Here is a 16,168-nt window from a genome sequence, read left to right as displayed (position 1 = left end):
CAGTTATGGGAACTTGAGTCATAAATATTTAAACTTCCTCATCTCCTCCTCTGAAGTAGGATTTTTAATACCTTTGCTATCTTAGAGTAACCTTTATTAGAATGATTTATTTCCATTATTATTAGTAGTAGTATTTATTATTATTTTTTTTAATGCTTCAAATGGCAAGTTGATTCAGTCACACCAGGAGTTTGCAGATTTCCAGGGCCACAGACAGTGACTGCATAATATAAAGCAGGGCTGGAGCCCTGACCCTTGGCCATAGGGCATGCCAGAGCCCGTCTCCTCAGATTTGGGGGTAGTTTTGGGAAGCCCTGAAGGGGTCAGTATTCCAAAGACTGAGTCTCTGATACTCACCATTTTGGTAACTCACTGTTTGTGTTCCTCTCTATACACAAACTGTACAGTTTTTCCATTATCAGTTTTTTCAATATATTTTTACAACATCAGTTTATTTCACTCTTTCAAAGTTAACAACAGAGTCAAAGTCTTTTTTCTTTTTCTTTTCTTTTTTTTTTTTTTTTTGCTTTTTAGGGGCACACTTGTAGCATACAGAGGTTCCCAGGCCAGGGGTCAAATCAGAACTTTAGCCACCAGCCTACACCAGAGCCACAGCAATGCGGGATCTGAGCTGTGTCTGCCACCTACACCACAGCTCACGCCAATGCCAGATTCTTAATCCACTGAGCGAGGCCAGGGATTGAACCTGTGTCCTCATGGATCCTAGTCAGGTTCATTTCTGCTGTGCCATAACAGGAACTCCCAAAGTCATTTTTGGATGCAAAACTGGAAGGTTGGATCTAAGGTGATATGTGCTGTAATGTCTGACATTTTAAGCAAACTTGTTCTAAGTGCAGATAGTATGTAATGTGAGCATTTGGGCCAATCTGGTGAAGGGATATTTCTTGTGACAGAGTCCACTGACAATATGAAAAATAATTATATGTGTTTAATGAGGTATTACTGGTAGGAACAGGCCCCAAAATATCTTAATGGGTTAGCTACATTGGGTCTATAGGATATTAACAGGAAGTTTGCATTTCCTGTTGAGTAATGACCATGTGCCTGCTGTGTGGCTGTCTGATTTTACTCCAGTTATTAGAGCTTCAACTAGCACTTTGTGAAATAGAGGGAGATTTGGCATGCTCTGAGTTAACACAGGAAATTGACAGAAAGAAACAATGTCTGTTACAGTGGGGTCATAGAAGACCAGATGGCACTATCAAAATCTTACCCATGTGTCAAAGAGTTACTCTTTGCAATAATCTAAGTAACTCTGGTTTATTATGAGTGACTTTTAGAGGATGTATTTGAAGCAAGTGAATTTTATTTAATTTTTACTGTGCTTTATCCCCCCACCCCTTTTGGTTTCTTTCCTTTTTTTTTTTTTTTTTTTTCTTCTTTCTTTCTTTCTGAGAGTAAGAGAAACTAGTATTTTAGACCTATGAAAGACTTTAAGATTTTAGAAAGAAGGAAAAAACATTTTTCCACAAACTGAGCATTGGTTTTCCCCAAGGACACTGCAAGGCCAACTGTTTATCCCCATGGTTTGTCATCTATAGGAATCTGCCACATATTGGTTCAACCCCTGCTTTTACTAACCTTCCCTCCCCACCTTAGCCCTACCCTATCGACACACTCACACATCCCCTGAATGCCACTTACTACAGGAAATTTTTATTTCCCATCTAAAGCAGTCCTTTCCAAAAATCCTAAGTAAGCCCAAAGTCTGGTTCAAAGGTTCTGCTGGGGGTCTTTCCATTATGTTCCTGGACACTGATGTGGCCAGGAAAAGGAAGACAGTTTTATTCAAATCTTTAAGGGCTTTTGGAGAAATTAGGCCTAAAGTATATGTCCCTAGAAGGCAGATAGCAATGGTGGAGTGTATCACATTTACCCTACTAAAATTTCCCTTCCCTTCCTATGGTGGTGAACTTCACTGGGGTTTTTTTTTTGTTTTTGTTTTTGTTTTTTTTTTGTTTGTTTGTTTTTTTTTGGAGTTCCCAGGGCAGTGATCAGATCTGAGCCGCATATGGAGTTCCCAGGGCAGTGATCAGATCTGAGCCGCAGTTGAGACCAAAGCAGCAGCTGTGGCAACACTAGATCCTTAAGCAGCAGTGCCCAGTGGGGATCAAACCTGTGTGCCAATGCTCCCAAGACACCGCCAATCCCATTGTGCCACAGAGGGAACTCGTACTGTGCCTTTTTCCCCTCCCTTATTGCTTTCTTACTGTCAGTTGTTACTCCTTGTTTCATTTTCCATCCAGATCAGCAGTGTCTGGGGAGGAGTGCAGAGAAGGGAGATGGTAACACACATTTCAGCATTGTCTGTGGACCTTGCCACTGCGCCCTCCCCACTATGAGCCCTCACCTCTGACCTCTGTGCTTGGGAAGATGCCAGCCCTGGACTTTGTCCCCATGTTTGTCTGCAGTTTTCTCTTCTCACTCCATCCTTCCTGATCCAGTCTGTTAGAATGTGGGGTTGAGACCACAGGATTGAGAGTCTGACTTCATGGTTTGAACACAGGCTTTCTCATTTGTTAGCCATGCGACATTGGCTACTATGTAAGCTTCTAAGCCTCAATTTCTCTATTTATAGGTTCCCTGTTTTGAAATTATTATGAGTATGAAACAAGATAATGTAAAGAGTTTAGTGTAGTTTTTGGCACTGAATAAATGTTAGCTGCTATTACTGAATTATTGTCATGATCACCATCAGAATCAATTATTCATTGCTCATGGAGTATTTACTGAGCACTGTCACATGTCAAGTGCTATGTTAAGAGGTGAGGCTAAAGCTGAGAACAAGATGGGCACATTCAGTACTGACAGGGAATATTAGTCTGTTTTAATTTTTTCTCCTCATTTGGTCATAAGATTCTCTTCAAGACTGCAGCCCAGAATTTTCCTCCATGGAATCCTAAAGTGCTGTCTTTAAAAAGAAGTGCTATATAAATATTTCCGTAGGAACATTGTTATATATTGGCAGTTAAATTCCATTGTACTATTAGGATGTATATGTAATGTCAAGTAATAATAAAGGCTTTAAAGAAAAACAGGATGTTTAGTTAGTGGTGGAGTATACCGTAATAATCCAAGAAAGCCTGTTTGAGGTGACACCTGAGGGGAAGGAGTAAGACACACCAGTGACTTGGGAAAGATTGTCCTGGTCAGAGGGAACAGCGGCTGCAAAGACCCTTTTGACACACAGCTTACTGGGAACGGGAAAGCGACTAGTACAACAAGAGCACAGTGAGTGGGGTGAGCATAGCATTTCATGAGGCCCGGGCTAATGGGGGCTAGCTTGTACAGAACCTTTAGGTGTTGGGGGAAGCCCTCAGAGTTTGACCTCTAAGGCCAGCTTGGAAAAACTGGATTGGAGGGGATCAGCATGGAGGAGAGACCAGTTAAGGAGCCCATGGCGACATGTGTAATCCAGTTTTGGAAAACTGTGTTGTGCTTTCCAAACAAAAGCAATATTTGGTTTTTCTAGTCTGTTTATAAATTGAGGGCTGAGTATACATGTTTTAAAAATGTGAAGATAGTAAAAATCTTGGGAGAGATGGCTATATGAAATATATTTCTCACAATCTAAGTCTTTTCTAATTAGCCATGTTAATAACAGCTCAAGGAAATTTTCCCAACCCTCTAGGTAAAGCTCAGTTTAACCATCTTTATTTAAATGTTGATGTAAGTGTAGATAGCATTCCAGCAGACTGAGAACTACTCTGGAATATTCTTATCCATGGTTCTAAAACCATAAGAGGGTAAAAAATGTCTTCACTAAGTATCTCTAAACAATGAGAATAAATTTGTTTTTAGTCTACAACTTGTCCATGCCAACATTTTCATTCTTTGTTTGTGTTTTGTCTTTTTAGCCCATTAACAAATTACAGTGAATTGAAGAAAGATTCTGCTATAAACCTAAATGTTCCTAGAACCCCAGGAAGGCACGGATTGACAACCACACCTCAGCAAAAACTCCTCTCCCAGTACTTACCAGAGAAGCAGGGACATGATACGGATCACACTCAGGGTGTACAGACTTGCGTGGTTAATGGTATGGTAGCAGCACAAAACCAGATGGAATGTGAGGAGGATAAAGCAGCCACTCTTAGCCCAGATACTCCTGTTCAGACTTCCGAACCCTTGCCCGATACAGACTTAGTAAATGGAGAAAAAGAAGAAAAAACCACAGTCCCTGCATTGCCCACAACAAGTGACTGTGAGGGAAGTGCTTCTGACAGTAGCTGCAGGACTCCACCTGTCGGCCCAGTGCTCCCCCTGGAAGAAGGGAGGGCAGACACAGAAGACAAGGTACAAGAGAGGGAAAATGGAGAAAGCCCTCTGGAATTGGATCAGCTAGACCAACAGCATGAGATGAAGGTAAAGCATAAGTAGGAGGAAGCTCTGACTGTATCACTGTGGTTTGAAAACTATTTCATAGCACCTGTGTGATAAGTACATCAGATCACGCACATCGCTCATTAAGTAGTTTTCAAGCTCTAGCTGGTAATGCTTGTTTCCTTTACTCTCTCAGGAGATATTTTACTTTTTCTTCTATGTAATTTCTATGGGTCTCTCTATTATGATTTCAAGAGTCAGAACAGTGTGAAGACTTTGATCTAGAAAAATCACAAACATTGTTTTTGTTGTTGTTGTTGTTGCTATTTCTTGGGCCGCTTCCGCGGCATATGGAGGTTCCCAGGCTAGGGGTTGAATCGGAGCTGTAGCCACCGGCCTACGCCAGAGCCACAGCAACGCGGGATCTGAGCCGCGTCTGCAACCTACACCACAGCTCACGGCAACGCCGGATCGTTAACCCACTGAGCAAGGGCAGGGACCGAACCCGCAACCTCATGGTTCCTAGTCGGATTCGTTAACCACTGCGCCACGACGGGAACTCCCCCACAAACATTGTTTTAATTACATCGGAAGAAAAAGTTTTGTTGCCCGAATGTTAGGGCTGCATCCCTAATATTTATGGGCTAAGTAACAGGAAATTATATAATTTTAAAGATCGTCTCAGTTCCATAGTTCATTTATAGAAGAAAAAACAGTCCCAGGAAGCTTAAGTGATTTTCCAGGGTTGCAGTAAAAGCCTTGACTCTCAGGCCAGTACTGTGTGTCCTGATACAAGGAGTCACAAGTGTAAATGCCTAAGTGCAGGAGATGTCAATGAATATAACAGCCAAGAGGAGCGGACCAGAGAGAGGTGAGATGTGGCAAACTGGACGTTCACATCCTTTTTAAATAGAGCAGCAGTTCAATGAACCACCTGAATGGCATCTCTGAGCTAACAAAGAACTGATTTGCTGATGAAATATATTCGTAATTTACCTATGCTACGGTGGAAACTTTTATACAATTCTAGTAAAAAGACCATTGCATTTGTATTCTTTATTTTATTTTTTATTTATTTTTAGGGCTACACCCGAGGCATATGCAAGTTCCCAGGCTAGGGGTCAAATTGGAGCTACAGCTGCTGGTACACCATAGCCACAGCAACACCAGATGCAAGCCGCATCTGCAACCTATACCATAGCTCATGGCAATGCTGGATCCCCAACCCACTGAGTGAGGCCAGGGATCAAACCCGCAACCTCATAGATACTAGTCAGATTTTGTTTACACTGCGCCGCAACAGGAACTCCTATATTTATTCATGTCAATACAGTGCTTTGGAAAGATCAATAAATACAACTTTTACAAAGCACTTGGAATTTCTTAGATCAAAGGAGTACTATAAGCACTATTATAGAGTTCCCTGGAATGCAAAGTTGTTTATATTTCTAAGAACAAGGAAAAAGTTTCTATTGTTTAGTCTCTTATCAACAATAACAATCCATGTAGGAGAGTTGAGAATTGAAAATTGGACAAGTATAGGAAAATTTATAAATGACAAATCCAAGTCCTAAATCTATTTAGGATTTTTTTTTTAATGGTGTGTGTCTTAAGTGGTATTAACGTAGGCAGAAATTCACAAAGAACGATACTAAAATATTAGAATGAAAAATGATTGATGTATTCAAAACTTTAAGGTGAAATCTATCCTATAGTTCAACTTATTGTGACCGTGAAAAAAAATCACAAGAAGGGAAAGAGCCAGTAGTTTATTTTCTTCCATTAGTGAATTAATTTTAAATGCTGACTCTCAGGCAGAGAAAGTTTAAATAAGGAAGTGGGTGGCAGAAAGTGAGTCATACTTAGTAACATTATCTGAGACATTAAAGAAACAGGACTTTGCAAAGTAAATCTCTTTACATCTTGATAACAGTAGTAGATTTTAGTGCCTCTGTGCTTGAATCATGGTGAACAGAAGAGAAGTTTAGAATCAAGGAACTCAAGACTCACATCTGTGCTTTTGCAATTGGAATGATGCCACCAGCAAGTATTTATAAAACAGTAAGAGCTGTTTTTATTAAGCGAAATATTTTAATTGGTGATGATGCCTGTGGTTGCTTGCTCGGTACTAATTTGTTTTTCCTGTCGTATATTATTGGACATTTACATAGATGAGTCTTACATGGTTTGGGGGAGACTTAATACAGCTTTCCTATTAAACTAGTGAAACATTGAATAGTACACCTGGTCTTTCTCCTAGACGGGCATTTAAGCAATGGTTGGCCCATGCTGTATGTGGGAAGAAAAAGGAAATTTTCTCTGCAGAGCTGTTGATCCAAACACCACATGCGTCTTCCATCTGTAAAGGAATATTAGGATTTAATTTCTGCATGGTAACAGTGTGTTCTTTGCTGCTCTAATGCTTGTTACATTGCATTTCCTTGTTCCAAAATGCAAAACTAAATGTAAGTAATGTTAAGATGATAAATTTTGGGAGTTCCCGTCGTGGCTCAGTGGTTAGCGAATCCAAGTAGGAACCATGAGGTTGAGGGTTCAATTCATGGCCTTGCTCAGTGGGTTAAGGATCTGGCATTGCCATGAGCTGTGGTGTAGGTTGCACAAGCTCCTCAGATCCTGCATTGCTGTGGCTCTGGTGTAGGCCTGTGGCTACAGCTCCAATTCAACCCCTAGCCCGGGAACCTCCATATGCATTGGGTGAGGCCCTGGAAAAGACAAAAAGACCCCCCCCCAAAAAAAAAAAAAAAGATAAATTTTATGTTAAATGTATTTTACCACAATTAAAAATAAAAAATAAACTTAAAAATAATTAGAAGTTAGTAGCGTATAGTGGATCAAACAATTGGAACCAGGAAAACTTAATGTTATTTCTTGTTTGTTCACTAACCAACAGCATGACCTTGAACAAATCAATTAAATTCTTTTTTTTTTTTTTTTTGTCTTTTTCTAGGGCCGCACCCGCGGCATATGGAGGTTCCCAGACTGGGGGTCTAATCGAGGGTATAGCCGCTGGCCACAGCCACAGCCACAGCAACACGCCATCCGACCCACATCTGTGACCTGCACCACAGCTCACCGCAACGCTGGATCCTTAACCCATTAAGTGAGGCCAGGGATCGAACCCTCAACCTCATGGTTCCTACTTGGATTCGTTAACCACTGAGCCATGATGGGAACTCCCCAGTTAAATTCTTTAATTAAAGGAGTCTAAAATTCCTTAAAGACTATAAGCTCAGTCTGATCTTAAGGCCCTCTTCAGTGATAATAATTCTCTGCTGTTATATGTAGAAATATTCCTTTATTAGCATAACCCTCCAGATTGTCAGCTGCTTATTTTATTATTATTACTTTAAGTGGATTTTCTTTTTTCTTAAGATTTTTATTTTTTCTTTTATAGTTGATTTAGTGTTCTGTCAATTTCTGCTGTACAGCAAAGTAACTCAGCCATATATATATATATATATATATACACACACACACACACACACACACACACACACACGTATATTCTTTTTCTCACATTATCCTCCATCATGTTCCATCACAAGTGACTAGATATAGTTCCCTGTGCTATATAGCAGGATCTCAGTGCTTATCCATCCCAAATGCAATAGTTTGCATCTACTAACCATCCCTCTCCCTCCAGCTACTGCTTAAACTGTCTAATGTATTGAGCTTCTAAGACATCATGGAATATTTGAGTTTCGCTGTGTAGACAACTGAAAAAAATTACTTTAGTCTTTATATAACTCAGTGTAGAGATTTATGTCAGAATAGTCTCATTAATTTTCATTTAAGCCAGAATTAAATTTAATGGACATTTTCTAAATCGCCCACCAGGAGTGGAAGAAGGAGGAGCCGTAGAAGTAGAGTAGAATTGCAAAGGTAGTTCAAGAAAGTAAATACATATTAAAATACATCTGAACAACCATTACTAATAATTGAATACTACTGGCTTGAAAATAGTCTCAGCTTATGGAACTCTTTCACTGATTAGCTATTATATTTTGGTCAAGAGTCACTTTCGATGGTGAATACAGAATACTATTATGTTTACCATGTAAAAGATAATACTTACCTCCTGAAACTATTGACTCAGCTATACTTTAGCGAAGCAGCACCTTCCCAGTATTTAAACTTCTTGCACCACCAATGATCTAAATATAGCTAGACACCTCAAAGTAAGCAGATATTTCTAAAAACCTCAGAATCAAAGGAAAATTTTAGCACCTCATGATACCTTTAGTTCTCAACCACAAGATGAGCTTTAGTAGAAATGCACTAATGTGGAACGCGGTACTCATTGATTATGTCATGGGAATGAGAACTTCTCTTCACAGTTTTCAAGAGTCTAGGTTATATTTTACTTGGTTGTATTGATAGATTTTTCTGAGATTTATGCAAAGTATTTCCTTCCTCTGTATTTCATATAGTAAGCCAAATACGAGTGTGTAGATATGCACTTTTTAAGACTAAAGTTTATGTAAAAAACCAATCCCTGTCATTGGCAACACAAGCTCAAAGTAGCAATGTATTAAAACTCTAATAAGAGCAGTTGTTATCAAGAATATAAAAGGAACAGATTTTTTTAAAGTTAGTCTTTCATTTCACCAAAAATGGAAGAAATTATATAATGGAGGGAAGGGATAGATGAAGGCGGTGTCGACAATGTAGAGATTTACAGAAACATTTTTTAAAATTTAAATATTTATTTCATGCTTATTTCTGATTTTTAAAATTACTGTTTTACTTATTATATTTTCATATAAGCCTTTAAGATTTATTACTTTTGAACATACTCAAAAGTTAAGAAAGATAGCTTAGGGAAACAAATGACAGAGAATCACTTTTAGAAGTAAATTGCAAACAGCAAACCAGTGCTGGGAGTTCCCATTGTGGCACAGTGGAAATGAATCTGAATAGTATCCATGAGGATGCAGGTTGGATCCCTGGTCTCACTCAGTGGGTCTAGGATCCGGCGTTGTTGTGAGCTGTGGTGTGGGTCAAAGATGAGGCTCAGATCACACATTGCTGTAGCTGTGGCTAGCTAGGCAGCTGCAGCTCTGATTCGACCCCTTACCTGAGAACTTGCATATGCTGTGGGCAGCCCTAAAATGAAAAATAAATAAATAAATATCTTTTGGTTCACTTCTTGAAAAATAAGCTGACAACTATTGAGGTTTTGCTAGATTTGAAGACAAACTATCCAGCTTCACTAATCCATGTTTCATTGTTGCTAGTATTATGGCAAAAGCTCCAACTAAAGTTGTAGGTGTTCTAAATGTTATGTAGGAGAATGAAAAAGTTTCCCTACTAACCACGTGGATGGTTCATCAAAGTCTTGAGGATAGCTTTTCTTCCTTCACTTAGAATTGAATGGGGGACTCAGAAACTTCTTTATATTGTAACGACTCCATTTAGTATGTTGGAAAAGTATAAGAAAAAGAAAGGAAAAAAGGTGAATCACAGAGAAACTATACCTAAAAACAAAACAACAACAACAAAAAAACCTATTGTTCACTTTCTTTCTTTTTTTGCTTTTTAGTGCCACACCGAGGGCGGATGGACGTTCCCAGGCTAGGTGTTGAATTGGAGCTGTAGCCGTCACCCTACACTACAGCCACAGCAATGTGGGATCTGAGCCGCCTCTGTGACCTACCCCACAGCTCAGGGCAATGCCGGATCCCCAGCCCACTGAGTGAGGCCAGGGATTGAACCAGCATTGTCACAGATACTAGCTGGATTCATTTCCACAGCGCCACAATGGGACCTCCTATTGTTTACTTTAAAAATTCAGTGTTCAGGCCCACTCTCCTGAGTTCTGGAAACAGAAATGCACAAGGCAAGCCCTCTCCACAAAGCCTCAGTCTACTGAGGGAAGAGACACATAAGAAAATCACTATGATGTGGCTAAGTGCTTAGAGAATTCAGATGAGGAGACAGCTGAGCCTGGAGGAAGACTGGTGAGGGGCAGGCTGCTGAGAAGCAGCAGAATTGGGCTTGAAGACAGAATGGGAGAAGCTGGTGGTCCAGGATAGACAGGAACAGAAAGGCAGGGCAGAGGAGTGTATCGAGGCTGAAGGCAGGTGTGGGAGGTAGAAACAAGAGGGTAGATGCCATCTTTAGGGGTAAACAGAGGACAGAAGGATTAGAGAAATGAGGATGGGGTAGAACAGTACCCTTAAAAGGAAAATATAAGCTGGAGTTCCCATCGTGGCGCAGTGGTTAAGGAATCCGACTAGGAACCATGGGGTTGCAGGTTCGGTCCCTGGCCTTGCTCAGTGGGTTAAGAATCTGGTGTTGCTGTGAGCTGTGGTGTAGGTTGCAGATGTGGCTCTGATCCTGCGTTGCTGTGGCTCTGGCGTAGGCTGGCGGATACAGCTCCGATTCGACCCCTAGCCTGGGAACTTCCGTATGCCGCGGCAGTGGCCCAAGAAATAGCAAAAAGACAAAAAAAAAAAAAAAAAAAAAAAAAAAAAATATATATATATATATAAGCTAAGGACAAATTGCAGTGGGTTTGTGTGCCTAGGTTTTATTTTTTTTTCTTCTGAAAGCAATGGAGATCTTTAAAAAATGCATAATCCTCATAGAAAATCAAGAAAATGCAGCAAAGCGTAGAGAATACAAAATAACTCGTTGGCTCCACCACCCTGAGAGAACTGCTTTGATATCTGACATTCCAGCTTGTTTTTCTCAATTGATTAAAAAAAAAAACATATTCAATAGCATAATGTATGGTCATCCTGTATCCTGTTTTGTAGGATTAAATATAGGTATTTCCCATGTGATTTGAAACTTTCCATAAGCTTAATACTGTCTGGCCTCAGAGGCACTTAATTAAAGCATGGAAATGACATGATTATACATCTGTGGGTTTTTGAAAAATGAGTCAGATAAAAGGAAAAACAGATGGAGCAGGGTGCATAGTTAGTAAGCAACTGTCGTAGGCCAGGTGTGAGAGGATGCGATTCTGGGCACAGCAGAGGGTTAGGACGAGGAAGAGAGATTTCTGAGGACTGTGTGACTGGATGTACAGAATGAGTCATGTTCAATTCCTAGCTTGGATGAAGTGGCAGATGGTGTACCAGTTACTGAACTGCAAGAGAATAGAAAGAAGCACGTTTTTGAGGGGGCAAAAATTGCTTGGATTTAGAATGAATGTATAAGGACTTCTGGGATGTCCAGGTAAAGATATCTAAAGCAAAAATGGAATATTCTGGAGACATTATAGGGTTATGGGTTAAGGATAAAGGCTTTAGAATTAAAAGAACTGAGTTCAAATTCCAACCCCAACATTTCTCAACTAGGTGACCTAAGTAAGACATAGCACTTTAATATAACTCTTCCAGCCTTGGCTTCCTAACATGGTAATGAATTGAGATGCCATAATTGAGATGGCAGACAGGAAGGAAGGGAACTGCTTGGAAGGAGGAGAGGGAGTGGAGTTGCTGATTGGGGTACTCTGTTTATGGCACCTGCAAGACAGGTGAAATATGGATCCAGAGCTCAGGAAAGAGGGTGTACGTAAGGGTGTATTTAAAATTGCCAAAATAGAACGAACCTGTAGGAACAGGAAGAAGGCCAAGCTTTATACCCCAGGAAGCATGAGCACAATCAAAAGGGGAACTTAGTGATTTGTCCAAGAGGAGAAAGAAAGGGCGGTGTCATGAGAACCACTAGGCCTGAGAGAGTGGGGATGGGTGAATTGGTAGGCTTATAGGGGCAGTCACCACTTAGAATGTGGAGCTAAGAGTTAACCTGGAGACCTAGGCCTTTACTGGGACATTATAGCTAACTACTCAGTTAACCCAGGTGTTCCAAGTAAATTGAATGAATCTATACGGCACATATACTATGCAAGGCCCTGCTGTGAATTCAGAGAAGCAGCTAGCAGTTGAGAAGGATAGTAAATATAAATAAATGAGGACTTAGAGTTTGGGGTTAATAGATGCAGACTATTACATTTAGAATGCACAAGCAATAAGGTCCTACTGTAGAGCACAGGGAACTGTATCCAGTCTGTTGGAACAGAACATGATGGAAGATAGTATGAGAAAAAGAATGTGTGTATATGTATGACTGAGTCAATTTGCTGTACAGCAGAAATTGACACACTGTAAATCAGCTATAAATTAGTTTTTTTAAATCTCAAAAAAGATAAATAAATGACAATTACTTAAAATATCATGAGGTAAAGGGGATAGGAAAGCTCAAAGATAAAGCCAAAGTTTGGAGCATGGCTGAAAAGATGAATTACCTCTGTTAGCAGAAATGGAGAAGTCAGAGTCTGGAATTCACGAGGTGAGGTCCTTGGAAACCACTGCCTAGAGGCTGGTGCTAGGTGTGTCGATTAGACCCCGTAGAGGCCGGTGGAATATCCTCCAGTGGGGGGACTTTGAGTTTGAAGACAGTGGAGAAGATTAGCCCTTGTTGTACCCTGTGACCAAGATTTCAAGGGCCCAGGCTGAAGATAGTGGGACCAACCAGTAGTCTCTCCAGCATTGCTGAGTGGCCTGGGACTCAAGAAAAAGAAAATGCAGACTTGGAGCGGGATCAGCAATTCCACAGTGCCAGGGGAACAGCAGGATAACAGAGTCAGGGATTGGGCTTAACCAAATATTGATACGAACCAGGAAGTTTTAGGAAAATCAGGTGCTTGGAGGTCACAGTGAACAAAAAAATCCAGTTTAGCGTGGGTGTGAGAGAAATGGAAATATCAGATCTTGAAAACATAGTGGTTATTGTATGTGGCTTAGAAAAAGCAAATACAAAACAGAGAGCAACAGAGCATAAACTAGTGGTCAGGAAGACAGGCTCAAGAGCCGCAGTCTCTAGGTTTGCATCCCAGCTCAGCTACTTATCAGCTATGTGACCTTGAACAGGTCACTTAAACCTCGCTGTACCTCAATTTCCTCATCTGTTAAATGGAGGTAATAATTACCTACCTCATAACATTGTTACATAACATTGTAGGTAGATCAGTTATAGTTATAAAGTACATAGAACAGTGCCCTGAAACAATGTGAGCTGTGTTTGTTAAATAAAACATAAAATTTGTAAATCTAGATGAATAGACTCATGACCTAAAATGTCCCTTAATAGACCCAAATTCAACAAATCTTCCCTGCTGGAGATCCCAGCATCTCTCCTGACTCTTTGCACTCATGGCATATAGAAGTTCCCAGGCTAGGGGTCACAGTGGAGCTGCAGCTGCTGGCCTACACCACAGCCACAGCAACACTGGGTCCGAGCCCCGTCTGTGATCTACACCACAGCTTGCAGCAACACCAGTTCCTCAACCCACTGAGCAAGGCCAGAGATCGAACCTACATCTTCATGGACACTATGTTGGGTTCTCAACGTGCTGAGCTACAACGGGAACTCCCACTCTTGGTTCTATTTTAAACTGAGGTGCCCCCTTGTAGAATGCACAGAGATAAGTTTACATGACTCCTGCCTTTTAAATTGGGTTTGCTATGTTTGTTTCTCCTACTTGAAGACCCGTAGGATATTACCACGTAAAGCGCTCACTAATAGGTATAAGGTTTTAACTCCAGGGAATGATCATCAGAAATATTTATGTGATCTAATTGCCGTGATAGTCTTCCTAGGCTTGGGATAGGTTAATTTAATTGTTGATTATGCATATATATTATATTTTCTTGGTGTCTGATCTTTAAGTTCTGCTAACCCCAGAGGACAGTTTAGTATAATATATGCTAAATTGGGTGTAAGAAAAGTACAGTTCTTCTCTCTCTGCTACTACTTACTTCATGTCTGATCTTGTGTAAGTAACCAAATTACCACCTCGGTGCAAACTCAGTTTCTCCCTCCTCCCCAACCTCTCAAAAGGATATAACTTAAACCTTCAGATTAAAACCTCCCACTTGCCTGTTTTCCTCTTTTGAATTGGATAAATAGCATGGAGGACATAGATTGGAAAAATATTGGTGCTAGTCACAATTAGGCTTGGATTTTGCTCCCAAAGTTCCTGAAGGATCATGTTAAAGTAACAGACTGTTTATGCTTGTGACACTAGATATGAGGCTGGGAAAGGAATGATACCTCATGTCATAGTGAGTATTCTCTTTTTCTTGTAAGGTGAACCTGATGATAAATTTCTTGATGATTACAAATCTTCTCTGAGACTCTGTACCTTACTTATGGCATTATTACATGATCTTAACTGAACTCAAAATCTGTGTTTTATTTCCTTACCTTCTCATTTTCCTCTTCCCCAGATCCAGGGGAGTTCTCTTAGTTAAAAGGTGGTAGCAGAATAAGAACTTTGTTTTCACAGACCTGGATTGAATCCTGGCTCAACCACCTACTAGCTGGATGACTTTTGGGCAGGTTACCCAGCCTCATTGCGACACAGCTTCCTTACCTGTTAAATGAGGGGATGTGGCTCCCGCTTCAGGAGAGTAGTAAGAGGATTACATTAGATAATTCATGGGAAGAACATAGAACAGTGCCAATACCAGTAAATTTAATAGTGGGAGTTGTCCCTGTCTCTCACTTGTAATAACTTAACCTTGATTACCTTGCTTTTCAGTATTGTGAGAAAGAATCCTGGAATAAAGTTGTCTAACACAAGATTTTAACATGAATTTTGAAATGATAGACCAATTATGTGACATTTAAACAGCATTGTGATCTAATTTTAAATTATCACCTGGAGCCACATTAAAGATTTGGAAATCTTTAATGTCTGGAAATACATTTAAAATGACAGATCAAAATGTAGATGCATCTCATGAATTACGGTACAAAATGAAGTATTTATTTCCTAAAATGACTCATCTTGTTGTGAGAGAATGGACTTCAGGGAATGTAGAGACATGTGTGTCTATAAAAAGCCACATCTTCCTTTTCCATGGGAGAATATAATCAACCAATGACAGATTTGGGTAGAAATTCCTCAGGGCCACGAAACATCTACTCTAGTCCGATAAAAATCTGATAACCTTATAGACATATTGTTTTAATATAACATAGGGAATGTGTAGAAGGCTGTGAGAACTTTTGATAGTTTTGATTCAATGTTTTTAGAAAAAAAAAAACCTCCTGCTTAAAATGAAATCACATGAGAACATGTATTGAAGAGTTATAAAGCATATCAGTATCTGATTCATTTTTAAATAGCTTATGATCTTGCCCTTAAAGCATCTTTCAGGAAACAATTGCTCATTGGCATCTGTGAAACTCTTCAAAACATCTCCTCCCCTGCTTGGTGGTTTTGAGGCATGTGGCAGGGCGTATGGCACTAAGATTCTGAAGAGTGAATTGCTGGCTCCACAGAAGCATTTTCTGCCTATCCAAGTAATGAACCCTGTGAGCTGCTCTTTGTCCTGGCTCCTGCCATGTGGAAGAGTCATGCCAAAAAGTCTGAAAAGAGCTGCAGGAGCTGGTGACATCTGCAAGAAAGGAGGCAGAACATACACCACAGCACATTCATGTGCCAGTGGGTACAGTGGCTAATAAGTAGGCTGACCCCATGCCTAGTGAAAATGGAGCAGAGCTCTACAAAAAGGTCACTGGAGGTGTGAAGGTTCATAGTAATAGCCTAGGAATGCATTAAGCCTAGGAATAGCCTAGGAGAGCAGCAGAGAAAAGTAAATTGTGTGCCTATTATTATAAGAGGAGTATGTCTTACTTTTTCAATTTTGGTAGTTTCGGTAAACTCTATAGTGTTTTTGTTTGAGGTAATGCTCTGAGAATCAGCTTTCAATATAGTGTATATTTGTAAGAAAAATATAAAGAAAACCAATTCCTCTATTTTATAGAGGAATATCAAAAGTAA

At 40.1% G+C, this 16,168-nt stretch overlaps 1 protein-coding gene across 7 annotated transcripts in view; it reads left to right on the top strand.

Moving 5' to 3' along the window:
* Positions 1–16,168, top strand: part of FGD4 (FYVE, RhoGEF and PH domain containing 4) — a 195,933-nt gene that overhangs the window by 145,108 nt on the left and 34,657 nt on the right. For all 7 annotated transcript variants that reach the window (XM_021092066.1, XM_021092073.1, XM_021092071.1 and 4 more), the window contains exon 4: positions 3,879–4,386. In XM_021092066.1, the coding sequence (XP_020947725.1) occupies positions 3,879–4,386 (508 nt within the window). The remainder of the gene's footprint in view (positions 1–3,878; positions 4,387–16,168) is intronic.

The sequence above is a fragment of the Sus scrofa genome, chromosome 5 (genome assembly GCF_000003025.6).
Source record: "Sus scrofa isolate TJ Tabasco breed Duroc chromosome 5, Sscrofa11.1, whole genome shotgun sequence".
NCBI classification, from domain to species: Eukaryota; Metazoa; Chordata; class Mammalia; order Artiodactyla; family Suidae; genus Sus; species Sus scrofa.
This window is presented reverse-complemented; position numbering and strand designations above follow the sequence as displayed.